Here is a 26,257-nt window from a genome sequence, read left to right as displayed (position 1 = left end):
ACAGCTCCTCTATGCGCTGTGGTGTTCATTCTACTAAGTTCAACAGTGCCAGTGAAATCACAAGCAAGAGAGGGGCTGGGAGGCTAGTGGATGGTTTTTAACCCAAGCCCCAAGCTCCCACAGCAAGAATCACACTCAAATAGTTGTGTTGAAACCGTGTTCCAGAAATTACATTGAAATCACATTTTGGAGGCAAGCAAGGCTGGAAGCTGACAGTGTGGCTGCACTTTGGGCCTTGGAGACTCTGGAGCTGCCAGCTCCTGCACACAAGCTCCACACGCCTGCCTTTGAGTACCTGTGCTGGGCAGAGGCCACACCCCGTGCCCAGCCCAGGTAAAGGCAAACGTGGCCAAGGCTGTGGTGAAGAGAACAGCACCTCACTGCCCTTCTCCGTACCAGCCTTCCCCCACCGCAGCAGCTCACCCTACAGGTCCCAGTGGCGCTGGGGAGAGACAGTTGCATTCCTATCACCATCCCTACAGTCTGGCTTCAAGGGAAGAAGGCAAAAATAAAGGAAGAAAAGACAAAGTATTGCCTACGCACTCTACAGGTTGAGGTCTATATACACAGCCAGGAAAACCCAAATGAGGACAGGAGACAGTGCTCCCAGCCCCGTGCACTGGGGAGGGCAGGAGGCAGGCACATGGCAGGGAGAGCATTGGCACATATAGAGTCAGACAGGAACAGGCTGCTGCAAGCCTAACAGCTTCACTTTAAATTAAAAGCAACACAGAGATGCTTTGCATCACATCCCACCGCACTCATCACAGAGGCCCCGCACACACAAGCAGGCATTCTCTTCCCATACACCTACAAAAAAAAAAAATTCAGAACACAAATCAACCACACGTCCCTGGCTGGGACTTGGAGATAAAAAGAGAGCAACACTTTTTCCTTGCTTTACAAAAAGAACCCCTCTCACCAAGATGTGGCGTTTCCCGCCTTGAGCCAGAAGAGGCGACACTCTCAAAAAAAAAAAACAAACACCAAACAGATCCACATGAGTTGTTTGTTTCTCAAACGAATCTCAACTGCTTTTGTCCTCAGGAAGACTCCAGAGCAACCAGCCTGCCATTTGTGGCACTGCAGGAAGCTCCACACGCACAGTGGTTGGTGGATGTTGGTGGTTTGTTTCTTTTTTTTTTTTTTTAAAGCCATTGTTTTTCCTGTTAACCAAAAGAATCAACCCAGAACACGCAACGATTTCAGAACTTTCTGAATGCGCTCGCTTGGAGGTGGAGACTCTTCTAAGTCTCCTCCAAAGTTCAGAGCCCAGAAACATCTTTATTTGAAGGCAGCTGTCACGCATGCCACAAATCAAGCTGTCCTACAGGAATGACTGTATCAAACACTATAGTACCTCTCCAAAATGAAAGAAAAAAAGGGAAAATAAGCTGTTTGCCAGTTTCTTTATGTCATGGGGATGCCAGGCTATAACCAATGCCCTTAGGTAACTGGAGAGGCTAACACTCAGCCTGGAGTCTGGCCCCTACCTCCAAAGATGTCCATCCAAGGACACAGGAACCCAGGGCAGCACCTTAAACTCATTCCCACAGAGGCAAGGATACTCTCATCTCCCCTAAGAGAGGACAGAGACAGCAGCTGGGATGGCCTTGGTCTAGTCTCAATGGTCCATGTCATGTGTTTTCTCCAGTGCACAACATGAGGGTTGGAGGATGTTGGTTTAACACTGCTCTTGTACCAGTTTCCCTTTATGACGGATCAATCTGTAAACCTTCGGCAGTTCCCTCCCCAACCCCATGCCAAATACTGCCCAGCGTGGTTCACAAGCACATATTTAATTAGCATCCATTGGGTACATTCTCCGTTCCCTCTCCTTCTGGCTGATTGGTTGGGGTTCCATGTGCACTAAGGCAGTGGTTTTATCCTGGTGTGTCAGGCTCTGGTCTCCTGGGTCGCAGTAAGTGGGGTTTATCGTATCCTGGTGAAGAGGTTGAGAACGGATACAGACTCCTGACAAGAAAAGACAAAGCAGGTGCTAAGTAACACACGGCACACTGAGTGTTACTCCACATGCTTGTGTTGTTTGTTTTTTTAATAAAACATCCGATAATCTAGCGAGGCTCAGGGCGTGACCTGAGCTCAAAGTCCAACACCATAAATATTCCCATGGTTTTTCCCCAGCTGATAACAAGAAGCAGGGCAGCCAAGTGTGCCATTCCCACAGCTCTGCGGGAAGCTGGACCCCAGTGCTGCCAGAAGCCAGGGGTCACCCAGAGGCGTGCAATGCCAGCTCCCGGCAGCTCCTTCCTGAAAGGGTCTCTACCATTCTCCACTGCCTGGGCCAGACAACCAGAAAAGCTCTCACAGTATCTGGCACAACCCCCTTTCAGTGATGGCGAGTTGTCAGAGGCAGCGTTCACGATCCTGTTTCCATTCAAGTCAGTTTTAAGCAGTTCCATACAGAGCTGAGGGAGAATCGCCTTGGAGGGCCAGGCCAGCTCAGAGCAGTGTGCTAGAGGGCAGACAGTGGGCTCCAGGATGAGCTCCCCAAATGCTGCTGTGTTCAGCAGTCCTGTCCCAGCCAGCATAAGGGTGCTCTGTCACCCTGCTTTGGGCATAGAGGCAACCTTTTATTAAATCTGATGACTACAGATCCCTTTCTACCTCCAAGTTTAAACCCTTCACTGCCTCCAGCCCTCGCTCGCAGGATACACTGAAGAGCTCAGAGGCCAGGCAGCAGAACAGATCAAACTTTGACTGAGCCTCCCCTGCTGGACAAACAATACATCCTTACCTTCGTTGAGCGAGTTTTACTGAAGACGTTCCAGAAGCGCAAGGTTTCATCTCCAGCTCCTGTAACTATGGCTTCCCCATCAGGGGACATTGCCTAGGGCCAAAAGAGAGCAACCTATAGCATCTGGTACATTTTTGAGGTTGAAAACAAATCTTCATTGGAATGCACAAGGAATATTTAACTCTCCTTCCTACTTGGCTGGCAATGAGTAACCAAACAACTTGGTTGTTGAGAAACCAAACAACAACCTCTGCTTCCACATGCCTTATTCAGTCTCAGTAGGCATCAATTTGAGCACTCGCATCTTACTTACACAGCTATCACAGAATCACAGAATCATAGAATAACCAGGTTGGAAGAGACCCACCTGATCATCGAGTCCAACCATTCCCATCAATCACTAAACCATGCCCCTCAGCACCTCGTCCACCCGTGCCTTAAACACCTCCAGGGAAGGTGACTCAACCACCTCCCTGGGAAGCCTCTGCCAGTGCCCAATGACCCTTTCTGTAAAGAATTTTTTCCTAACGTCCAGCCTAAACCTCCCCTGGCGGAGCTTGAGGCCATTCCCTCTTGTCCTGTCCCCTGTCACTTGGAAGAAGAGGCCAGCACCCTCCTCTCTACAACCTCCTTTCAGGTAGTTGTAGAGAGCAACGAGGTCACCCCTCAGCCTCCTCTTCTCCAGGATAAACACCCCCAGCTCTCTCAGCCGCTCCTCTTGTTCTCCAGCCCCGTCACCAGCTTCGTTGCTCTTCTCTGGACTTGCTCCAGAGCCTCAACATCCTTCTTGTGGTGAGGGGCCCAGAACTGACCCCAGGATTCGAAGAGCGGTCTCACCAGTGCCGAGTCCAGAGGGAGGATAACCTCCCTGGACCTGCTGGTCACGCCATTTCTGATACAAGCCAAGATGCCATTGGCCTTCTTGGCCACCTGGGCCACTGCTGGCTCATATTCAGTCGGTTGTCAACCAACACACCCAAGTCCCTCTCCTCCAGGCAGCTTTCTAGACAGACTTCTCCTAGTCTGTAGCACTGCATAGGGTTGTTGTGCCCCAAGTGCAGGACCCGGCATTTGGCCTTGTTAAACCTCATGACATTGAACTCTGCCCAGCGGTCCAGCCTGTTCAGATCCCTTTGCAGAGCTTCTCTACCCTCCAGCAGATTGACACTTCCACCCAGCTTAGTGTCGTCCGCAAACTTGCTAAGGGTGCACTCGATGCCTTCATCCAGGTCATTGATGAAGACATTGAACAGGGCTGGACCCAGCACTGAGCCCTGGGGAACCCCACTTGTCACTGGCCTCCAGCTGGATTTCACACCATTTCCCACCACTCTCTGGGCCCGGCCATCCAACCAGTTTTCCACCCAAGAGAGTGTGCGCCTGTCCAGGCCAGAGGCTGACAGTTTCCCAAGCAGAATGCTGTGAGAAACTGTGTCAGAGGCTTTACTGAAGTCCAGGAAGATACATCCACAGCCTTTCCCTCATCCAGCAGCTGAGTCACTTTGTCATAGAAAGCGATCAGGTTAGTCTGGCAAGACCTGCCTTTTGTGAACCCATGTTGACTGGGCCTGATCACCTGGTTCTCTTGCATGTGCTTCATGATCGCACTCAAGATGGAACACATGGGCAGAGTTACCATAAAAAGGACTTCTGTGTTAAGAAACCCAAGCCATATGCAATCGAGGCTATTCCTCTCAGGACCACAGACATGCGTTAATGCAGGAAGCATGACTTGCCCGCCTTATTAGTCACTTGCACTGGAATCCACTTCACAAAACAGTCTCAGCACTTTTATCTCTTACGAATCTGCTGAAACCCCTACATACCAGTAACAAAGCAGGTACGAGATCAATGGGGATTAACTGCACCAAGCACTTTAATGAAAAATCAGGAGGACTAAAAGCATCAAATTCTGCCCCTGCTGGCAGTCACCAGTGAAAAAGCATACAAGTCTTAAGACAACAAGAAGAGATACTTCTGCCTCCTCAGAAAAGTTTAGGCAGGCTTTGCTATTCATTAATAAACCCTCACATTTCCACAGCAGCAAATTAAAGTATCCCTTGCAGGCAAGGAAATCAGATAGAGAGCATTCTCCATTGCCTGCAGGGCAGCATTCAGATCTCCACCTCGACTACAGGTGGCTCACAGCACCACTGGCACCTCAACTTTGGGTCTTGTCTCCGCACACGCATGCCCAGATAAACAGATACAGGAGTTTTCAGGGACACAGCACTTACTTACCAGATACAACACTCTGTATGAGTGCCCCGTTAGCTTTGCCACTTGAGTTAATGAGGGGTATTTCCAGACAAGGATCTGGTTCTGTGAGTATCCATGGGTACTCACCTGAAAGGGGAGAGGGAAATATGCATCACAGTTCCTAACACAAGAGAGCTCTGCAGCAGGACTGCACAGGGAGGAACTTACCAGCTCATTGGCGTGTTTCGACCAGGCCAGGTTGCACACTTGTGACCCAGTGTCAATGCACTGCAAAGGCTGCCCGGTGAGTGTGTTCCAGAAGCGTATGCAGCGGTCAGCTGTCCCACCGCCAGAGGCAAGGAGCCCATGCTGGTGTGGAGACCATGCGATAGCTTTTACTGCTGCAAGATGCTCAGTGTATTGTTGGACAGGACTCAGACTGGAGTGGTTCCAGACAAGGAGCTGGCAGAGAGGAGAGATCTGATCAAACTTGTGCTGCAGTCACACATCCACAACACCCACAAGCCATGAGATCAAACTGGGACTGAAGGAGGCAGTTGGGCAACAAGATGCTTTCCCACAGCTCTCCCCAAACACTGCATCTCTACCTGGCAGCCCTGAGGCCAGTCCCACCCTGCCACCATGCTCAAACGAGGAGCCATGCTGCCATTGGGCTGCAGGGAAGCTGAAGTCCTTCAGTTAAGCTCATGAAGCTAAAGACAGCATCACTGGATGTGAACTCCAACTCTTCTTTTGTCTTTATGGCTGCATTATTGCAGAACAGTTCGAAATATGCTCCAGTTCATTAGGAGTTATTCTGAGCAGGAAGAACTCAGTACAGCCATGCTGTCACACAGACACTGGGCAAATTCACTACTTAGCAACCTGCTCCAAAGGGCTCTGAACATTGCTTCTCCGTAACAGATGCTTCTCCCATATGGCGCTTCGTGAACTGGAAGCTGCGCTATAGGTATCAGAACTGACAGAGCTCTAAACTCAGTTTTCTTCTGCATACATAAACATTACTGCAACAAATTTGCCTATATGCTACCTAAACAAAGCCAGGAAGCGCAGTAAAGCTGCACCTTTGTTGAACCCAAACTCCTGAGTTAAGCTACAGATTTAATGAGTCAAATAGAGAAGCAAAGTTACACTTCCCTTTTTAAGTTTATTAGAGAGGAAATCGAGTAGAAGCTCAGCACGATTTGTGCTTGGGCACAATCCCACAATGGAAACAAAATTCCCTTTTGGAGAGGCTGAATATCCTTAAAGAAAAGGTGTCTGACATTTTCTGGTGAAGATCTAGAGACGCTGACCCTCACATGACTCCCTGGAAGCACTGTACCTTATTATCATTTCCTCCAGAGGCCAGGAGCTGGTGGTCTGTAGACCATTTGAGCCCACAGACCTCCTGCCTGTGGCCCTGGAGCCGCCGCTCAGACTGCAGGGGCGGGGTGCGGATGTCCCTCTGGAGGATCATCCTGTCTCGACTCCCAGAAGACAGCTGGTCCGCATTCCATGCCAAGGCACCTGTAATGCAGGCAGAGCATAAGAGTCCTCCAGGAGCAAGTAGGCAGAACAGCTACAGCTGCCAAGGTTTTAGACAAAAACAGATCAAAAACCAAACCCTAAAACCAAAACCAAACTCCAGTGCTTACAGGCGACCCTTACATCAACTGTCTGAAGTACTAGAATGGTGTACCAAGAAAGAGTAACCTGAACACACTTACTGAAGGTGTCACTAACCCCATTTCACAGTGCAGTGAAGCACAGAAATAGAACTCAGAAGGTGCCGTGACTTCACAAATCTCACTGCAGCATTCAGATTCACAACACCCCCGAGCAAAAACGAAACAGTACCCACAGAATAAGGGAACTGGAAATCTCAGTGAAAAGCAGCCTGCCTGCAGGGCTCAAACCGGAAGCCAGTAGCAGTGAAGAAAGATGTTGTAACCAAACCAAAAATGCCTCAGACATGGGGTAAACACCTGCTGTAACAGTCACATACCACCACACCCAAGTTCAGAGCACCATAATTATGGGATGATAACATTCTGAAGACAGCTCAAGACACAGCAGGTGATACATATAAATTCTGGTACTTCTTGATTTCTGTTATTTCCAGCTTACTAGGAAAAAGGTAAATAACGAGGAAACGAAACACGTGAAACCTCTGCCTCCCACCTCCTTACCGACTCTGGCCGTGTGTCCCTCTAGCATGGAGAGCTTTTTTCCTGCAGCTGCATCCCAGATCTGTACAAAGCCCTTGTGAGTGCCAACGGCTACCAAGTTCCCCTAAGCAAAAAGAAACCCACAATCAGTACAGCCAGTAAGCTAAGTCAGACATAAAACAAAAGCTAGATGCTGAGGAAAAGACTAGAGATCAATCCCACCAGACTCTGATCCAGTGGGTCTCTTCCAACCTGGTGATTCTATGATTCTATGAAAGCACCCATCATTCCTCCATCTTACATCTTTCCCTGCTAAGAGTGCCAAGTAGCCTGGCTGGAAAACATTTCTTATAACATTTTATTGTCAAGAGCTGGAGAAGCAAACTGTCTCTTTCACCCTCCCATACCTCTTAGCAAAAGCCTTGAGAACCTCAAGATAAAAGAGGTTGCTCTCTATCCCCCTCACTTAGCAGAGAAAAGTAGTGCAGGCAGGAAAACAAATTTAATTTATGATGCATACAGGGAAGTTTGGGGAAACACACACAGGCAAACAGCCCAAGTTAAAACCTGTGAGGAAGAACTACACAGCTCTAAGGACAGTGTCTAAGTTACAAGTGTTTTTGGCTGCCATTGTTGACAATGTTATACTGACCCGTTCTGACCAGCCCACAGATGTTACTGAATCTCCTTCCACAGAGAGATCACACAGTCGGGTTACCTTGAAAGCAGGACAGGATGGAATAAGAAATACTTGTTATTGTCATGCTACACTACCGTCTGTCTCACAAATTAGTACTTGTTTTAGGAGAGAGCATTGCAAGGGCTCAACATCTCACATAGCATATTCCATAGCTCTGAAAGATGCCATGGCTGGAAAAGACCTACAGCAATGGGTACTTCACTCTCCAGACACCGATGATCGTTTACCTGGCTGGTGCAAGCACTCCACAGGTAAACACAAGTCCCAAGGCCAACGCTGAGGACGTTAAGAGAGGACCAGTCCACCAGGTTCAGGTAGAAATCATCCTGCAGCTCTGGGGCATCCAGGACTTTGAAAGGAATCTTGGAGATTTTCCGAGTCGGTTTTCGAGGTGAGCGTAGCAGCTTCTGACTGTTTACAAAAACAGATATAAACCTGCCTGCAGGATCCTACACACCAGTGCAGACACAGATGCAGCCACTCTTAAAACAAACCTGCATTTCTATAGAAATGCACAGACACAGAGGCTGCACAATCCTTTCCAGCAGGTGAGACTTGAAAGAATTACGTTCCACTTCTATAAAAGAGCTAGCGAGCAAAAAGGTAAACTGACTACTGAAAGCTGGCCAAGATATATTGGGTATTTCTGCAGGTGCCCACCCTGCCTAGGCTCTTAGAATTTAACTATCCGTACTTACTCATCTCCCCAGATTTCCAAAACTAACTCACATAGTAATTCTGGGTGCCTCAGAAAGAAACCCTAGACCCCGCTCACTGAATGCTGTGGTCCAGCCCTCCCCTCCTCGCAGTTGTGGAGAATGAACATTACCTTTTGTTGCTGACAGGAGACAGGGAATACGGTGAGACCTCGTTGCCATCATCTGGACTGGAACGTTTTGTGCTGAGCGAATACTGCATAAAGAAAACAAATCCAGTAAGAACCTCGGGGTGCCTGAGATACAGGGGATAACTACAACATGCACTGGTGCCTGATGCCAAGAGAACTCCCAACATCCAGTCAGATTTTCCATCCCTTCCAGTTCCTCCCTTTTCCAGGTACTCCAGAACCATACAAAAAAAACCCCAAAACCAAAAAATCAAAAAAACCAAACCAAAATCAAAAAAAACCCCAAACCAAAAAAACATCTCCACAGAAGCCCAAAAGCTGGATTTGGTCATTTATCACGCTGTCCAAAAAATGCTTGGTACCAATCTCAGCTTCCCTGCCAGTACAGGGACAGGAAGCACGCAGCTCGCTGCAGATACTTACGTACTCTTTCCAGGCCACCAAACTTTGTTATCAACTACTTATCTGAGTCAAACCACAACACTCACTCACCTGCACTAGCAACTTGACAGAACTGTGCTTTGCTCCTGTGATGCACATGTGCAAAACCCATTGGTTTTAATGCAAAGTTACCAACTTACAGTGAAGAGAGACTTCTTTTCTGGGGTGGACGGCTGCAGCCTCCTGTCTTCTGTCTGTGGGTCTTGCACTTTCTCTATCCCTGCTCCTAAGAGTTCGTTCTTCAGCAAGGCAGAGTATGCAAGGCCATCTGTGAACCCAAATGAGTGCTTAGGAAGAGAGCTCAAAACCAACAAACAGCTCTGCAAGGAGTGGTAGGATCACATCTGCTCAATTTATACAATCACAGGGCCTCTTAATTAACCATGGGGTCCCAGTTTGGAATAAGATTAGCAGCAAGGTTCCCCTTGTTTCACTCCATCATGGAAGTGCTGCCATGGAACAATAAATCAAAGACACAAATACGCTCTCACTTCTCAGACACTCGTCAGAAGCTCTAGGTGACCTGGGATTCACTCTTGTGATGTGGGCATTTCCTAAAACACCAGCAGGAGTTATTTAGCGTAAGAACGGAAGCGTTAGCATTCCCTGGATTTCCAGGCATGGCACAAGTGTTAGGAAGGTGGTCTCACCTTTGCCATTGTCTGACGTAGCATCCTTTGCTTTTCTGTTTTGACTTGGTGATTTTTCATTTTCCTGAAAAGGAAAAACATGCCATCACCACATAGAAACCCCACAATACATGGTAAAATAACAAAGCAAGGAGTCTCCCGGACTGCGGGGCAGCCTGATTGAAAATGTGCATTCAAAGGAAAATTTTTTGAGCAGCAGCAGAATGCAGTGCACAAGATAAGCAGAGCAATTATACCAGGCAAACCAAAAACGCATGATTCCTTCTCAGTTCCAAGCCTGAGCTGTAGGAGAGGGAAGCAAGACTTACATTTATTCTGTGGAAGTTGATGCTCCAGTTGGCCCCAGCTCTTGAGGGAATGAATCTGTCGCCATGCTTACTTGGAGAAGACATTGGAGAATTGGAAGGTGTCAAGGTTCTTCTCATCTCTGCTACCTGAATTAAATAAAAGACACACAAATCCAGGTATTGAACACAGCAGGCATCTGAAAAACATCAGAGGTCTTGCCAAAGCTAAATACGCCTAAGCAGAAGAACCAGTAAGCACAGAGTCCTACTGTCATGGAAACTCCTGCCAAAAGAAGCAATTACACAGCTTCTTTCTCACTGCTCCTTCTCAAGCCGACATTTTCAAGGCAAATGTGGAAGGCTGAAGCAGGGCAGGCTGCTTGCAGTGTGAGCAGCAGATTCCTCAACTGCAATCACATTCTTTTTCATAGAGTAATTTATGTTGGAAAGGATTGCAGCTCCAAACAGGCTGATTTCAAACTTACACTGAACGTCACAGCGCCATCCAACTGGATTTTCAGCATCTCCAAAGACACTGACACCACAAGCTTCCTGTTGCAGTGTTTGGACGCCCTCAACTGTGGACATTGTTTTCTAACATCTAACTGGAATACCCCCTGTTGCAGCTTACGTCCACTGACTCCAGTCCTTCCACGGTCTGAACAAGACCGACTCCTTTTCTCCATAACCACCCACCAGGTAGCTGAAGGCAACAATTTCACCCCTCCCAAGTTTTCTCCAGGCTGAACAACACAGTTCTCAGCATCTTCCTGCCCAGCCTCTCCAAACATCTTGCTGGCCTCTGCTGGACTTGCTTTATCTTGTCAAGCCCTACAGTTGGTTTGTTTATTTTCCCCTAACTTCTTACATTCCGCATGTACTTACTGATATTACTTAGTGAAAACACATTACTGAGCTACAGAAAGATATCTTAACTCCTTTTTGCAACCCAAATAGAGTTTATATATTCAAAAACTTTGTCTAAGTCAAGTTATTTGGTTATTCCTGGAACAGCTCAGGAACTCACACCTGCTCATAGCCCAACAACAGACCAAAGTCTGCTTCAAAGAAGTCCTCAAGCTTGTGATTTCTCACAGGCTCAAGTAAAAACAGTCACAGTCAAGACAGACAACAACTTTGTAGTCAGACAGACTGTTTAGCACAGTCCATTTGCACTTACACAAGGCATTGTGTTTTCATTCTGTATGTTGATTTGGCGTAGGAGGCGCCTCTCGTAATCCTGGTCCATGGTGGAAAGCAGAGGGGCCGGGAAGTTCAGCAGCAGGCTCAGGAGTTTACGTTCATTAAGTCCAAGCAGTAATTAGTCTGCTGCAACAAAGAGGGAAAGAAAACCACCAAACTACTACATTCCTTCGTAGGGAAGCAGCTTCCTCAGAATCTCCTAAGCCTATTCTTTAAACTTTTTCCTCTCCCGAGCATTGGTATCAAACTTGCGTGACACAGCCCAGGGTGCTAATGAAGGCAATTTCTGTATCATTGCCCTTGGCTGCTGATTCATGTGAGCAGTCAACCGGCGTTCTGTGTCTGGCAGGGCCTCAGCAAGCAGCTACCACCAGTGGAGCAGAGACAATTGCCATGAGCACAGCCCAGCCAGCCCTCAGTACCTGGGCACAGACAAACCCAACACCCACAGCCCATCCCACCTTGGGCCTGAGGCACCACCACAGCACACACCACCATGCTGGTGCTTGGTAAGAGCTTTTACCCGCTTTACAAGTCCTACGGACTTTCAGTACCATACACTGCCAGGCTACCAACAGCTAGGTAGCCCCGGGCTAATATCCCGTGTCTGATGCCCATGCTGTCTTGGATATTCCTCTTGGCAAGGAGAAAGACAGTTCATTTATGGCCACACAATCTATGAGCAACGTTAAGCAGCTTTCAAGCACACATTTCAGAACAGGGCTGCTCCACGGGGTAGATCTGCCTGGCTATATTACAGCATGCATCAATACAACAGACGGCTAACACTTCTGCGTTGGCAGATCCCTTCTCCAACCTCAGAAGGGCACAAGCCAGCCTTGTTAGAGCCCAGCCTCCCTGACCCACACACGCCTTGCAATTTGTCGACAGCTCACGTGGACACAAAAATGCCAATGCCAGAAGAGATGGGCCAAACTGTTTTTTCAGCCCAAGATAAACACCTACAAAGTGAAAGGTGGAATCTAACACACCAGCCACACAAAAATCCCCACCAGAAGCTGTGCAGAATGGAAAGGGATTTTCATTCACTGTTACTGTACAAACATCTATGGCATCCGGCTGGAGTCCTGGCTACACAAACAGTGTTGCCTCTAAATACAAAATCATGGCGAGGTCCAGGAGTGCTAGGAGGAAGCTGTCTGGTGCCAAACTGCGCAGTGCCCTGCTCATGGCCTGCCCCAAACTGCCCTCAGCTGCCACCAGCATGAGTGTTTGATGGGGGAAGCATGACCTCCCAGAAGAGGGAACACACACAGAGCTTACCATTACAAACTAAAGGGAGGTTACCAAGCTAAGAGGGGCACAGCAGCACGTTCTGTAATCCAGCGAGATTATAGTGATTAAGTATTACAATATCTATGAAAGTAGCTCGAAGGAGAGATAAAGCACACAGTTCTGGGGTACAGTCGGCTGGGAGCTAGCAGAGCTGCATTCCTTTTATCTAAACCATTTGTTAGCACTGAAACTTGGACTTCTCACATGCTGAAGTGCAGAGGCCTTTTCTTCTTGCCACTGAGCACGTCAACACTTTTACAGGAGCATCTCTGAAATAGCTAGTGCCACGCTGTCTCCGTGTACACCTGCTCACCTCTGCTGCCCCTCCCCATGCTTTTGCTTTTGTAATTTAATACATTTCTCCCATATGTTCTTTCAAAGGCAAAACTGGAGAAAACTACCAAATTGAACGTTCATCAGCTTCCACCAAATGAAAATTAAGAGTCAGAGATGGCATTATTGCGAGTAAAAGGTTAGGAAAGTCTGTGATGTAATAACAAAGGAGGCTAAAACAAAATCAGCATACTGCATCCCATATCAAGTGCTCTCCCTCATTTTGCAGTTTACTTCCCCCAATCTTTACCTACTCATGATCTCCCAAATCTATCTGAGAGGTTAACAGGGCCTCCCAAACAAAGCTTTTCAACAAAATACCCCTCCCCTCCTTCTCTTTTTTTAACACCATGAATAAGAACAACTAGCTTGCAGAACCCACATGAGGAGCAGGATCAGCTGGGGAAAACCACACATTCAAAGCCTCCTCCTCAAATGGCTCAGCATGGTTGAGATCCAGACCCATTTACAAAGCACTGACAGTTTTAATTCTGGGTATGAAACACATTCACTTTTAGAGCTTTCCATGAGTTCCTGTCTGTACAAATTTTGACTGCAACTTCTAATCAGAAATACAGCAGAAAGAGTGAGCAACAGGAGAAATTGCACAGGCAGAACTGGCATGTAATACTCACAAGCCTCAAACCACCTTTTTCAGGCTTCAGATGCTTCAAAATAAAGCATCAACATAACATTAACTGTATTTGAGTTACCAATACATTCTCTACCCCCTTCAACCTTGTCTAAATTTGGAAACATATTCAGTTCTTACACTAAAAGTTCTCCTGCCTTTGGTATTCTCAGAGGCTCGCACTTTCATCAGCACCTCACACACTGAACACTTATCCACCCAATTCCCTTCCAGTTTTAAGGTGGGATAAGGGACTTCTGGAACAGAAAGGACCAGGGATTGTCCAGCTCTTGCCCTGCTAAGACAGGCCACGTTTTGAACTGACAGAGTCATAGAATCATAGAATCGCTAGGTTGGAAAAGACCCACTGGATCATCGAGTCCAACCATTCCTATCAATCACTAAACCATGCCCTTCAGCACCTCAATGCCTTCATCCAGGTCATTCATAAAGACAGGGCTGGACCCAGCACTGAGCCCTGGGGAACTCCACTTGTAACTGGCCTATGTTTGACAGCTCGACTTCAACACTTGCTGAAAGAGGCTGCCTCTCAAATGACAGCAACAACTTTGCAAAATTACTGCTTTCATCTCCCTGCCACCCCTGCCACTCTGCACCTGGCTGATTAAAGACAGATCCACAGTGAGAAAAAAACCCAAAACATTTAAGCGTTTGAATACATTAAGGGTGCAAAAAGAACAAAACACACTTGTTCAGCACCATAACGTTGTCCACAAGTATTGTCCTGAAAATCATGTGAACTGAGATGAAATGCAGCCAAATCGGAAACTGGACATCAGGTGTATGAAGGGAAGAGTCAGAATCCAAACCCTTCCCTAGGAATCAAAACTACTCCCTAACCCCCACCTTTCTTTTCTCCAAGTATAAACTACATAATCGGTTACAAAATCATATCCTAAAAGAATATATAATACCCGCAGTTCCTTGAGACCTTTTATTTCTTCACGTAAAAAGAGAACTTATAGCCTGCACACTCCAAATCCTGAGAGCAAAGCCTTTCCTATCCCCCCCTTGCTTCAGGGAAATGGAAACCCACCTCCTTCCCACAGACAAATTCAGAGTTTGAAAGAACCCACCCAGACCCAGAGAGAGTTCAGCTTCTCTTAGAGCCTGTATTTCATGGTGCTGGTTTTGAGGTAAAAACACGTCACTGTTCAGGTGCTAAGTATTTACAACTCTCAGGAAGTGCCCCGTAATTTACCAAGGGAAAATGGATGGCGTAAACAAGTACTGGGTCCTCTAGAGTCATGAGCAGCAGGATTCAAAATCAAACCCTGATGCCTTGCGTCCTCAAAGACAACATTTTCATCTCCCAGTGATTTATCAGACCCCATTACTAGGCAACACTCGCAAATCAAAGATCTCAGCTGGCAACAGGAGTGCTGGTCTGTCTATCCCTGCACCTCCCCTGAGCCACCTCTGACCCCTGCCCCACCACACACACACTGGTTTGGATCACTAAGAAGACAAAGAACTCCGACTCAAAGGGCAGGAGCTCTCTGCTGCACCTCCACCTTGGGCTGGAGTCTTGGTATTTCAGTTATGGAACCTTCTATTTCCCAGACTTTTGAACAAGCTGTAAGAAAACACAAAAGCTAAACCACAGAAATTTTACTATGCAATAGTCAAACCTATCCAAAATGCATCCACAGCGCTCAAGTCAGCTTCACAGCACTAACACAGACATCGACAAGGAGCAGGATACTCTGCTCTGCCAGCCTTAAGCAGAGCTCATCCATGCTTAGCCCAAAGGAAGAGTTTACTCTCAGTTTCACTTTTGTAAAGCTAGGAGCATGCAACTTCTTAACCAGCAGTTATGACAGTATTAGTGCAAAAAGCATTTATAAAATTAACCATTTACAGCAGTAACCCCTACACAAGGGAAGCAGGGAAGGTTTATTTCAAAACACAATATAATATAAATTTTGCTGCCTCACACTTGTCAAAGATGGTTCAGAACCAGGTATTGCATAGAGCCCACACTAGCAGCAGTGATAGAACTGCCTCTGTTACAGTGACAGACAAGATCACCACCCAAACCTCACTTTGAAAGCTGCAGAGAGTCAATCCTCCACTAATAAACTGAGACACTGTGTTACTGCACAAACCGTCACATTGCATCTGTGTATTGCAGAGGGGCACAGGTAGGAGGTGACTGTTCTTCGCTGAGGGTCCTGCAAAAATCCACGTTATTTCTGCCTTTCCGAAGCATCCTGTAAACAGACAGCTTCTGCCCAGATAGCTCATACCCCTTTACAGACTCGCTGCCATCAGCTCTAGAGTGCCCCCGTTCAAAAAATGCCAACTGTTTGGTGAGCAGCAATAGGTGCAAACAGAATTCCAGTTTGATTTGAAAAGCCACATGGCTGAAAGGCAAAGCTGAGACGTTGCTTTCATCTCCTGCCTGCACTCAGCCTCTCAGTTCATAACAGTGGCATAGAAGCTGGAGATGCTGCAATTTCACACGAAGCTTAGGAGACAACTGGCATGCACTCCCATGTCAGAAATCATCACCCCTGCCACACCAGCAAGGGCCCAACCTGGTGTTTGGGCTGGAGGTGACAAACGTTTGACTTTCTGCAACTCGCTGCACCTCTACACAGACAAGCTACAAGACATTCCCCAGCCCTCCACACCAGCTTCTGAAGCAAGTTTAAGGTTTTGTGTCTGCCCTTCCAAAGCAGCATATAGCCCTACTGAGCTGACGGAGGAACTCTGCCCAAACTGCCAGGCACCAGTGCTCACTTGAGACACTCAGGTCACAGAGCAGTGCAGGATGCTGGCATGAGCCAAGGATTAATATCTACAACAAAGAACTCTGGATGCAGCACAGCCTTTCGCGTGCCAGTGGAAACCCAGGGTTGTAACACCTTCAGGAAACAGCAAAGCCTCTGTCGCTGGAAGAGTCTTTACTGAAAATAAACACCCTCCTCTGCTAATAAACCCTCTCAGCACACTGTTATGAGCCAAACATTTTTTACGGTGACATTCATATGCAAAACCCTTGTTCTTAGACACCAGCGCCCATCTCCAGGAAGTCTAAGAACATTGCTATTGCTGCCTCTTTTATGTGGGTGATGCTCAGATATCACTGTTGCTTTCAGCACTGATGTTCTTCCTAAATCCCCCTTCTCTTCACAACTGGAAGAAAAGAAGGGAAGTCACGCTTGCCACATTGTACTCAAAACACAAGTACCTTTCCAACTGTTCAACTGAAGGCTCCTGTGCAAGTCTGAGGGCCAGTTACTCAGACTGTCAGAGCCACAGCCTGATCTGCTGCTGCACCCACGCTGCAGCCAGGCCCAGCGCAGAGGCATTTCCACATTTGCTTCAACCAGCTGTTAATAAGGTAGAAGAATTGTAGGTTTGTTACTTTCCATTCATGGGTGGTGTTTTCATTCAATACACACCTTGCTGCAGCATACAGTAGCCTGCTTGGAGCAGTGTTTATTGATGCAGACGTGACAATCATGTACTACACAAGGGATTTCTCAGAAAATCATCACCATCCAAACCCATTTTATTGCCTGCAGGTAGTGATTATTTCATCTTTGCACCGTGCTGCTCCATAAATAAGTGGCAACGCCTGCTCCCAGTGAATCTAAAACAAAGTACGATGCCCTCAGCAGCGCAGGAAGCCACATGCTGAGAAAGACAAGGAGCATGAAAACATAATGCAAGCTCAACAAGGGGTTACCTCTCACTTATGGGTCAAAATGCAATCTCTGCGTCTAATTAACAGAGTCTCCTAAGAGGTTCACCTATTATGAAAGCAAAACAAGTAAGAGGCAGCAGAAGAAAACTTCAGTTTGAAGATGCAATAATTAGCAAAGGTACGTGGGTCAAACAGATCTCAAACACTTCCTCCTGTCCATCTGTTACAAAGGCTCGACTAAAGCTCAAAGTCCGAGTTAAAATCAGTTCAGCTCTGGCAGATCGTGCTTGAGAAACACCAAGTGCTGAACATGTCCTCCTATTCCCATCCGCTCTGCTGCTCCCATGAATGTGATGGAACAGGTTCCTGCTGGCTGTGTCTCTGTGCTTGGGCAGAATGGGTGCAAAACCCTACCCCTGACTGTAGGTGCTGGAGGATCACACACAGCTGGGGAAGGAGCTAAGTGCAGTTTCTTCAAGGTACAACCTGACACAGAGGAGATTTGCATTAACCTTGCCATGTTCTGCTTTGAGAGTTCACCTCAGGCCATGACATAAGCTGTGCCAAACCGAGACACCTGGATGCTGCCACCTTTCCTTACTGGCAAAGCTGAGGGAGCGATTGAAAACCCATACAGCTTTCTCCTTGCTGCCTGGCCACTGCACCTCCTCTGGGACCAGAGAATGGAGGCACTGGCAGCACTGGCTGAGGAAGCAGCAGGCAGGCTGTGGCTACAGCACTCCCAGCTCTGCTGGCACCTGATGGCAGATTTCCCACATAAACACACTGTCTGGACAAGTCACCAGACAGCCAGGGGACACGGAGGTTCTGCTGCCAGCTGCTCATTGACCACCACTCATTTTGGTCATTACCTGGAAGGTATTTACTCATTTATTTATTCTGCAAACCACACAGCATTCAATAAAAGGAAGTGAGGATGGATGAGGCACTTAGACCTTATGAATACAGGGTGGACCTTTTCTGTATTAAGCATTCTGGACTCTCAGAGTACGAACTGAGAAGGAGAGGGAAGCCCAAGAGAAAGGCTGCTGCACTTCAAAACATTCTACAGAACCTTCAGGGCTTTGATTTAGTTTAGCAGTTTACATGCTTTGTCAGTGTAGGGCTTCCTTAACACAGCTTCCCCTCAGAAAAACAGAAAAATTCACATAATACGGTTGTTCAATTATTGCACATATCAAACCAGAGTACAAACAGTGAAGAGCACCAGCTCTAGAGAGATGGTCTGCTTTGTCAGAATCACGGAACTGTTTGGGTCGGAAGGGACCTCAAAGCCCACCCAGTTCCACCCCACTGCTATGGGCAGGGACACCTCCAACTGGATCAGGGGCTCCAAGCCCCATCCAACCTGGTCACAGACACTTCCAGGGATGGGGCAGCCACCACTTCCCTGGGCAACCTGGGCCAGGGCCTCCCCACCCTCACTGGGAAACATTTCTTCCCAATGTCTCATCTCAATCTCTCCTCTTGCAGCTGAAAACTGTTCCCCCTCATCCTATCCCTGCAGTCCCTAATCGAGAGCCCCTCCTCAGCTTTCCTGGAGCTTCCTTCTGTACTGGAAGCTGCTCTAAGGTTTCCTTGGAGCCTTCTCCTCTCCAGGCTGAACAACCCCAACTCTCTCAGCCCCTCTCCATAGCAGTTCCTCGTGCAGACGATGCTCCAGCCCACAGGTCACCTCCATGGCCTCCACTACACTGGCTCCAACGGTTCCGTGTCTTTCCCGAAGAAAGAAGCCTTATCAGAAGTCAGTGTACTAAAAGCCAAGGTTAACAATTCACCAGCAGCCTCGTCCACGGAGCTTTACTGGAAAGGCCAGGCAATTCCAACGTCAGCTTCATCACAACACTGAAGCTACTGAAGGTGCAACGGTGCCGCTGCCAACCCACGAAAGGGAATCACAGAATTTAGAAAACACAGCAGCTTCAGCCAGCAGGCTCAGAAAATTCTGCTTCTGTATTGGCGGCAACAACCGGCCTTTAATGCGAGATGCCGCTCCGCGAGGAAACTTCGGCACAAAATATCATCAACGGGCCCCGCGGGAGGAGCCGAGCCCCGCGGAACGCGACGGGAACCGGCCCGGCCGGGCGGCCCCGCTCCCCGCCGGGCCCTGCTCTGGGCCCGAGCCCCGGCCGCCCCGGGACGGCGAGTGGCGCGGCCGGAGCCCCGGGGGGAGAGGAACCCCCGGTCAGACCCAGCCCCGTCCCGGCGCCCCCGGTGCCCCATCCCCCACCCCCCCGTACCTGCGGCCGCTCCGCCTCCCGGTGGCCCCGCTCCCCAATATGGCGGCGCCGGCCCCGCCCGCCCCGCGCGCGGCACCACGGGACCCGCCCGTTTGAACCCGCGCGGCCGCCCGCGAGTGACGTCACCGCTCAGCGCGGGGACATCGCCCCCCAGGACGCTGACGTCACCCACAACACAGTGACGTCACCGCTCAGCACAGGGACCTCATGGGCCCCTCAGCACAAGAAGGATGTTGAGGCTCTGGAGCGAGTCCAGAGAAGAGCAACGAAGCTGGGGAAGGGGCTGGAGAACAAGAGGAGCGGCTGAGAGAGCTGGGGGTGTTTAGCCTGGAGAAGAGGAGGCTGAGGGGAGACCTCATTGCTCTCTCCAACTCCCTGAAAGGAGGTTGTGGAGAGGAGGGAGCTGGGCTCTTCTCCCAAGTGACAGGGGGCAGGACGAGAGGGAATGGCCTCAAGCTCCACCAGGGGAGGGTCAGGCGTGACATCTGGAAAAAATTTTTCCCAGAAAGGGTCATTGGGCAGTGGCAGAGGCTGCCCAGGGAGGGGGTTGAGTCCCCTTCCCTGGAGGTGTTTAAAAGACGGGTGGATGAGGTGCTGAGGGGCAGGGTTTAGTGATTGATAGGAATGGTTGGACTCGATGATCCGGTGGGTCTTTTCCAACCTAGTGATTCTATGATTCTGCAGAATGGCAGTGCCAGAGCCCTGCCCAGCTCAGCCAATCCCTGGGTGCTGGCAGCACGCACCCCCCCACACACACCCCCCCACACCCCGCCCAAGTCTTGCTCCTGCAGGAGGAAAGCTCCAAGCACAAATCCAGGCTGGGTGGGGAATGGGTCGTGAGCAGCCCTGAGGAGAAGGACTTGGGGTCTTGAGGGAGGAGGACCTCAACAGGAGCTGGTTGACATGCTGGAGGGAAGGGAGGCACCCACAGCAACCTGCAGATGGGTCGAGGCAACCCCCGGTGTCAGTGCAGGCTGGGGGTTGAAGGGATGGAGAGCAGCCCTGCCGAGAAGGCCCTGCGGGTGCTCGGGGTTGGGAAGCTGGCCGTGAGCTGGCAATGTGCGCTGGCAGCGCAGAAAGCATCTCCTGGGCTGCATCCCCAGCAGCGAGGCCAGCAGGGCGAGGGAGGGGATCCTGCCCCTCTGCTCCGCTCTGGGGAGAGCCCACCTGGAGCCCTGCGTCCAGCCCTGGAGCCCTCAGCTCAGGAAGGAGCTGGAGCTGCTGGAGCGGGTCCAGAGGAGGCCACGGAGATGATGTGAGGGTGGAACAGCTCCCCTTTGAAGAGAGATTGGGAGAGTTGGGGTTGTTCAGCCTGGAGAGAAGGCTCCAAGGAGACCTTAGAGCAGCTTCCAGTACAGAAGGAAGCTCCAGGAAAGCTGAGGAGGGGCTCTCGATTAGGGACTGCAGGGATAGGATGAGGGGGAACAGTTTTCAGCTGCAAGAGGAGAGATTGAGATGAGACATTGGGAAGAAATGTTTCCCAGTGAGGGTGGGGAGGCCCTGGCCAAGGTTGCCCAGGGAAGTGGTGGCTGCCCCATGCCTGGAGGTGTTCAAGGCCAGGCTGGATGGGGCTTGGAGCAATCTAATCCAGTTGGAGGTGTCCCTGCCCGTAGCAGTGGGGTGGAACTGGATGGGCTTTAAGGTCCCTTCCGACCCAAACCATTTCATGATTCTCTGATACCCAGTAGGCTCAGCTGGGGAGTAGAAGGGAGCCTCAGTGCCCAAGTGGCTGCTGCAGGTGGTACTGGCTGGAGGCCCTGCTCCCAGGAGCCCTTCCCAACAGCCATGCCTGTCTGGGAGCCACCCTGGCCAAGCCCTCACCTACTGCGTGTGGTGCCCATCCCAGGGGTCAGAGCAGGCCAGGGCCCCATCGCCAGGCTGTGTCCATCTGTAACAGCCTGGGACTCTGTCACCCCACATCCCAACTGGCATGTCTGCTCTCAGCTGTGCTGTGGCTGCAGGCATACGATTCCTCTGTTATTGGTGCAGCTCGGCCTCCCGTGGCTGATTGAGTAATGTTCTGGACCTCCTATGTATTTTATTTACAACAAGAAGAAGTGGCTCATAACTGCAGCCTGAGGAGGACCTGAACCTTTCCTTTCAAAGAGCCCTGGAGCAGGACACAAGGTGCACAGCAGCTTCCCCAGCATCCCCATTGTCATCCAGGACCTTGGATACAGAACATCCCCACCATGGCACATCCCTTGCCAGGCTAGATGGGGCTCTGAGGAAAGAGATCTGGGTAAAGATTTCCCGGCTCCTGCACGGAAGTTGGACTGGATGACCTGTAAAACATTCTGTGATTCTGTGATTCCATTCTGAAAACCTAGGAAGCTTTGGGGAGCTGGGGCGCTGCTTGCAGAGCACAATCAGGGACCCAGCACTGTGGGCATAAAGATTCCGGTATTGTGTGTATGCTGGGGCAAACGGCTGATGCCTTGGTGTACCTGTGATATTAGCAGCAAGCACAGAACAAGCAGCCGATGTTTTCATGCTTGCTAGCTTGTGAGACCTTGGAATCTTTATTAAGGCCTGTGGGTTAATAGGGAAGGAATGCACTAGACAGAAAACATGAAGATAAGGGGCACATCTGTGGAAAACAGGGGGTTGCACTCTGTTGCTGCACTGTGGGATTCTCACAGGTGGAAATTCACTGGGATAGCGGTTACTGGATACAGAGGCACTATATACGGTTTGCATTCTCTAAATAAAGTTCATCTCGATTGTTGCCCCCATCGACAAGGTCCCTGCCTTAATTGCTACACAGCATCACTTGTTTATTATTGGCAGGTTTCATGGTTTTGGGGCACAAACTCTTGCCCACAGTGGATCCTGGTGCTCCTTTCCCTGCCTCCCACAAACCAAACGTGTGAGTGTGGATTGGGACAGACGGTGGGCTGGGCTCCGACCCGGCAGGGTGCAGCCTGGGCCAGGGGGACCTGCAGCCTCCCCGGTGCAGCCCAGGACCCAGGGGCACCCGCAGCCTCCCCGGTGCAGCCCAGGGGCACCTGCAGCCTCCCCGGTGCAGCCCAGGACCCTGTGACACCTGCAGCATCCCCGGTGCAGCCCAGGACCCTGTGACACCTGCAGCATCCCCGGTGCAGCCCAGGACCCAGGGGCACCCGCAGCCTCCCTGGTGCAGCCCGGGACAACTGCAGCCTTCCCAGTTCCCCTTCCCCGGTGCAGCCACGCCGGGACCACCCACATCCCCCCCGGTGGCACCGCCCCGTCCCGCCCCTCGGTGCCGCCGTGACCCCGCAGGCGATCGCTTCCAGGGCGGCCCCGGCTCCCGATTTGAAAATGCGGGGCGGGGCGGGCGGCGCAGCATGAGCGGCCCCGCCGGGTGGGACGCGGCGCAGCGGCGGGCCTGGCTCCGGCGGTTCTACCGGCAGCGGCAGAAACGGCTCATGACCGTGAGCGGGGGGGACGCGAAGTGCGGGGGGGGGGGGGGGGGGTGTGGGATGCGGGGGACACGGGGAGACAAAGGGTGCGGGATGCAGGGGACGTGACGGGCGGGGGGGGCCGTGAGGGAACACGAGGACCATGGGGGGACAAGAGGGGCGGGGGGGACCTGGGGACAGGGAGGATGGGGGGCACCGCGGGGGCACGGGGAGACAAAGAGGGGGGAATGTAGGGTGCGTGACAGGCAGGCATCTGGGGGGAGGACATGAGGAGACCTGGGGGGACAAAGGGTAGGGGATGCAGGAGATGAGATGGGGGGCGTGGTGGGAACAAGGGGGTGATGGGGGAATGGGGACCTGGCGTCGGGAGGATGGGGGAGGGTGATCATTTGAGCTGGGCTCTTTTCCCAAGTGACAGGGGACAGGACGAGAGGGAATGGCCTCAAGCTCTGCCAGGGGAGGTTCAGGCTGGGCATCAGGAAAAAATATTTCACAGAAAGGGTCATTGGGCACTGGAACAGGCTGCCCAGGGTGGGGTTGAGTCACCTTCCCTGGTGGGGTTTAAAAGACATATGGATGAGGTGCTGAGGGACGTGGTTTAGTGATTGATGGGAATGGCTGGGCTCGATGATCCAGTGGGTCCTTTCCAACCTTGTGAGTCTGTGATTGGGCAGACACGGGGGTCATGAGGAGACAAAGGGTGGGGGACATAGGGGACAAGGGGGACATGAAATACATGGACAGGAAGGATGTGGGATGTGAAGGACACAAGGGGTACACAGGTCATGGGGACTCAAAAATGGGGAACAGGAATGTGCGGGACACAGTGCAGGCTGGGAAGGATGGGGGGAATGGGAGAACGCAGGGCCCAAGGACACAGAGAGTGGTGAACATGGGGGACGTGTGGAACCCGAAACACTGGGATAGGAAGGATGTGGGACACAAAGGAGATGAGGGGGACATAGAGGTGGCAAAGGATGGGGAATATTCAGGACATGAAGACAGATGAAAGATGTGGGGACACGATGGACAGGGGACTTGACTTCACATCACACACATGATGTGAACCCAGGCACAAAGGGCTGGGGATGCAGAGCACACAGGGACATGAAGGGGGGGAACCTCAACAGTGGAGGACACAAAGGATGGGAGATGTGAAAGGCCTGGGGACACGTGGCAGTAAGAACAAGTGCTTAGAAGGGGACTCACTTCCCTGAGCAGTTACCAAGGAAGAGGAAAAAAGCTTCGCTCAAAACATCTTAATGATGGTTATTTTTGAATTTAATAACAGAAACCCTGTTCCCGTGGAGGGGCTGGGAGCATGAGTACTTGCTCCCCTTTCCAAATCGTATTTGAGCCTGCAGGTCACTCTGTTGCAGGAAAGCAAGTAGTACTCATTAAAAAATAACACTGCCGAGTAAGTGGCTGCCCCAAAAAAGGACTTTTCTGGAAGAGTCTGCTGCACCTGGGAATCTTGTTCAGGTCACAACTCTTACCTGGTGGATTTGCAGTGATGTTTCTCAGGAACAGGGAAATTTGGGCCAGTGGCAGTGCGGGTCAGGGCAGCCAGCTGCTGGCACCAGGCACCCTCCCTGCTGCAAGGAGGTCGCCTGGACCAGATGGTCTTCAGAGGCGGGGTCCCGGCAAAGCACAGGATGGGGAAGAGCTGTCACACCTCTCTTTTCTCCCTGCCATGCTGCAGCTCTTGATTGCTCGCCGGAGGAGAACCAGCTGCTACTTCTACCCCCGTGCCTGGCCCAGCCTCAGGAACACAGACTGGTGGGAGCGGGTGGTCCTGAAGGAGTTTGGGCCCCAAGACTGGCTGGAGAAGTTTCGGATGTCCAAGGAAACCTTCTTCTTCATCTGCAACCAGCTGCGGCCTGGTCTGGCTCCACACAGTGCCCACTTCCACCCCACCCTGCCCCTGGAGAAGAGGGTGGCCGTGGCCTTGTGGCACTTGGCCACCAACGTGGAGTATCAGACTCTCAGCCCGCTCTTTGGCGTGGGGCCCTCTACAGTGCAGACATGCGTTCGGGAGGTGAGCTATGCTGTCGTCTTGCTGCTGAAGCCCCTCTACCTCCGGGTGCCCAATGAGAAGGAGCTGGAGAACATGGTGCGCATCTTCTGCACACGCTGGGGCTTCCCGCACTGCATCGGTGCCCTGGACAGCCTCCACATCCCCATCCACCCACCCCTGCGCCTCAGTGCTGACTACTGCAATGGCCAGGGCTGGCACTCCATCCTCACGCAGGCCACCGTGGACGGGCTGGGCCAGTTCTGGGATGTCTCCACCGCCTTCCCTGGCAGCATGGAGAACAGTGCGGTCCTGGAGAGCTCCAGCCTGTGGGTGCTGGCCAAGGAGGGCCGGCTGTGCCCCAACCCTCCCAAGCACTTCATGGGGAAGGCGCAGAAGTATGTGCTGCTGGGCGATGCTACCTACCCCTTGCAAGACTGGATCCTCAAGCCCTACCAGGAGGATGAGAATCTCACTCAGCGGCAGCTGCAGTTCAACTACCGCCTAAAGCGGGCGCACAGCGTGATTGAGAACGCCTTCCTGCGCCTGAAGGCACGCTGGCAGATCCTCCTGAAGTGTGATGACTGCAGCCTGGAGCTGCTGCCCACCCTCATCCTTGCCTGCTGCATCCTGCACAATGTCTGTGAAGCCCACGACAACCCCTTCAATGAGGAGTGGCTGGAGGGCACAGAGCCAACTGAGCTGCCCAAGCCCTGCCAGCCTGCGCCCGCTGCCATGGAGGACGGCCGGGCTGAGCAAGTGCGCGAGCTGATGTGCCAGTACTTCGAGAGCTGTGGGGAGGGCTGATGGGGCCAGGGGAGAAGCAGCTGTGTGCATCCTTGCTTGCGGACTTCCCTTGGACTCTAGCAAACGTGGGCCCAGCGTTATGGGCTGTTTGGCAAAGGACCACACTCTCTTGCCTCTGCTGAAGGCTGTGGGCTGCACCGTCTGTTCCTGGGGTGGGGAGGGGGGTAGCTGTGTTGTGCTTTTGCCCAGTTTGCCACAGTGCTTTCAGGCAGTTGAATGTATTTGTGCCTGTGCTCTTTTCCAGGATTTGAGTGTTCTGGTGGTGTATTGTGTGAATAAAGCAGGGATCGGGGCTGGGAGAGGAAGGAGCTGCCTGGGTCCCCCTTTCCTGGAGCAAGTCTGTGCCCCAGGACCCCTCTGTCAGGTGAGAACCAGCAGGAAGCTTGAAATAAGAATGCAAAACCCATTTAAAGGGAAGAAACCTGCTGTGTAAACACAGCTGGGAGAAGAAGGGAAGGAAGAGGCAGAACAGTGGCTGGCACCAGCTCGGAACGAAACATTTTTGCATCTGCAAATTCCTGTTCTGCTGCTGTTCAGGCAGAACGTGCCACCTCGCAGCGAGCTGAGCCCCCACCGCCGCGC

The 26,257-nt window shown here is 51.0% G+C and overlaps 2 protein-coding genes across 5 annotated transcripts; one reads left to right on the top strand and one right to left on the bottom strand.

The window, feature by feature from the left end:
* Window positions 1–1,203: 1,203 nt before the first annotated feature.
* FZR1 (fizzy and cell division cycle 20 related 1) lies at window positions 1,204–19,555 on the bottom strand. Of its 4 annotated transcripts, none has more exons than XM_069877915.1 (15): window positions 19,454–19,555; window positions 15,013–15,113; window positions 11,234–11,382; window positions 10,075–10,200; window positions 9,767–9,830; window positions 9,257–9,384; window positions 8,658–8,740; window positions 8,056–8,239; window positions 7,781–7,846; window positions 7,150–7,252; window positions 6,303–6,487; window positions 5,186–5,419; window positions 5,000–5,104; window positions 2,759–2,851; window positions 1,204–1,974 (listed from the first exon to the last, which is right to left on the bottom strand). In XM_069877915.1, exons 3-15 carry the CDS (start codon window positions 11,300–11,302, stop codon window positions 1,933–1,935), a joined length of 1,482 nt encoding a protein of 493 aa, XP_069734016.1. In that variant the 5' UTR covers window positions 11,303–11,382; window positions 15,013–15,113; window positions 19,454–19,555; the 3' UTR covers window positions 1,204–1,932. The 4 variants fall into 4 exon arrangements, with proteins under 4 accessions (XP_069734016.1, XP_069734015.1, XP_069734017.1 ...); XM_069877914.1 differs by having other exon boundaries at window positions 11,234–11,379; XM_069877916.1 differs by lacking the exon at window positions 15,013–15,113 and having other exon boundaries at window positions 11,234–11,379.
* Window positions 19,556–22,747: 3,192 nt separating this feature from the next.
* LOC138731724 (uncharacterized) lies at window positions 22,748–25,979 on the top strand. Its single transcript, XM_069877841.1, has 2 exons — window positions 22,748–22,866; window positions 24,557–25,979. The coding sequence occupies exons 1-2, from the start codon at window positions 22,780–22,782 to the stop codon at window positions 25,673–25,675; spliced, it is 1,206 nt and encodes a 401-aa protein (XP_069733942.1). The 5' UTR covers window positions 22,748–22,779; the 3' UTR covers window positions 25,676–25,979.
* The last annotated feature ends 278 nt before the right edge of the window (window positions 25,980–26,257 follow it).

This window comes from Phaenicophaeus curvirostris, chromosome 28 (genome assembly GCF_032191515.1).
Source record: "Phaenicophaeus curvirostris isolate KB17595 chromosome 28, BPBGC_Pcur_1.0, whole genome shotgun sequence".
Lineage (NCBI taxonomy): Eukaryota > Metazoa > Chordata > Aves > Cuculiformes > Cuculidae > Phaenicophaeus > Phaenicophaeus curvirostris.
The sequence above is the reverse complement of the archived record's forward strand: the minus strand, read 5'-3'. Positions and strand labels throughout refer to the sequence as shown.

Excerpts from the sequence above, each read along its gene's own strand:
- FZR1 (XM_069877915.1), bottom strand. The coding sequence starts at position 11,302 with ATGGACCAGGATTACGAGAGGCGCCTCCTACGCCAAATCAACATACAG. Across the intron at positions 9,385-9,766 it reads TACGTCAGACAATGGCAAAG|ATGGCCTTGCATACTCTGCC; the intron begins GTGAGACCACCT and ends TTGGGTTCACAG. Across the intron at positions 8,240-8,657 it reads TCTCCTGTCAGCAACAAAAG|TCAGAAGCTGCTACGCTCAC; the intron begins GTAATGTTCATT and ends TTTTGTAAACAG.
- LOC138731724 (XM_069877841.1), top strand. The coding sequence starts at position 22,780 with ATGAGCGGCCCCGCCGGGTGGGACGCGGCGCAGCGGCGGGCCTGGCTC. Across the intron at positions 22,867-24,556 it reads GGCAGAAACGGCTCATGACC|CTCTTGATTGCTCGCCGGAG; the intron begins GTGAGCGGGGGG and ends GCCATGCTGCAG.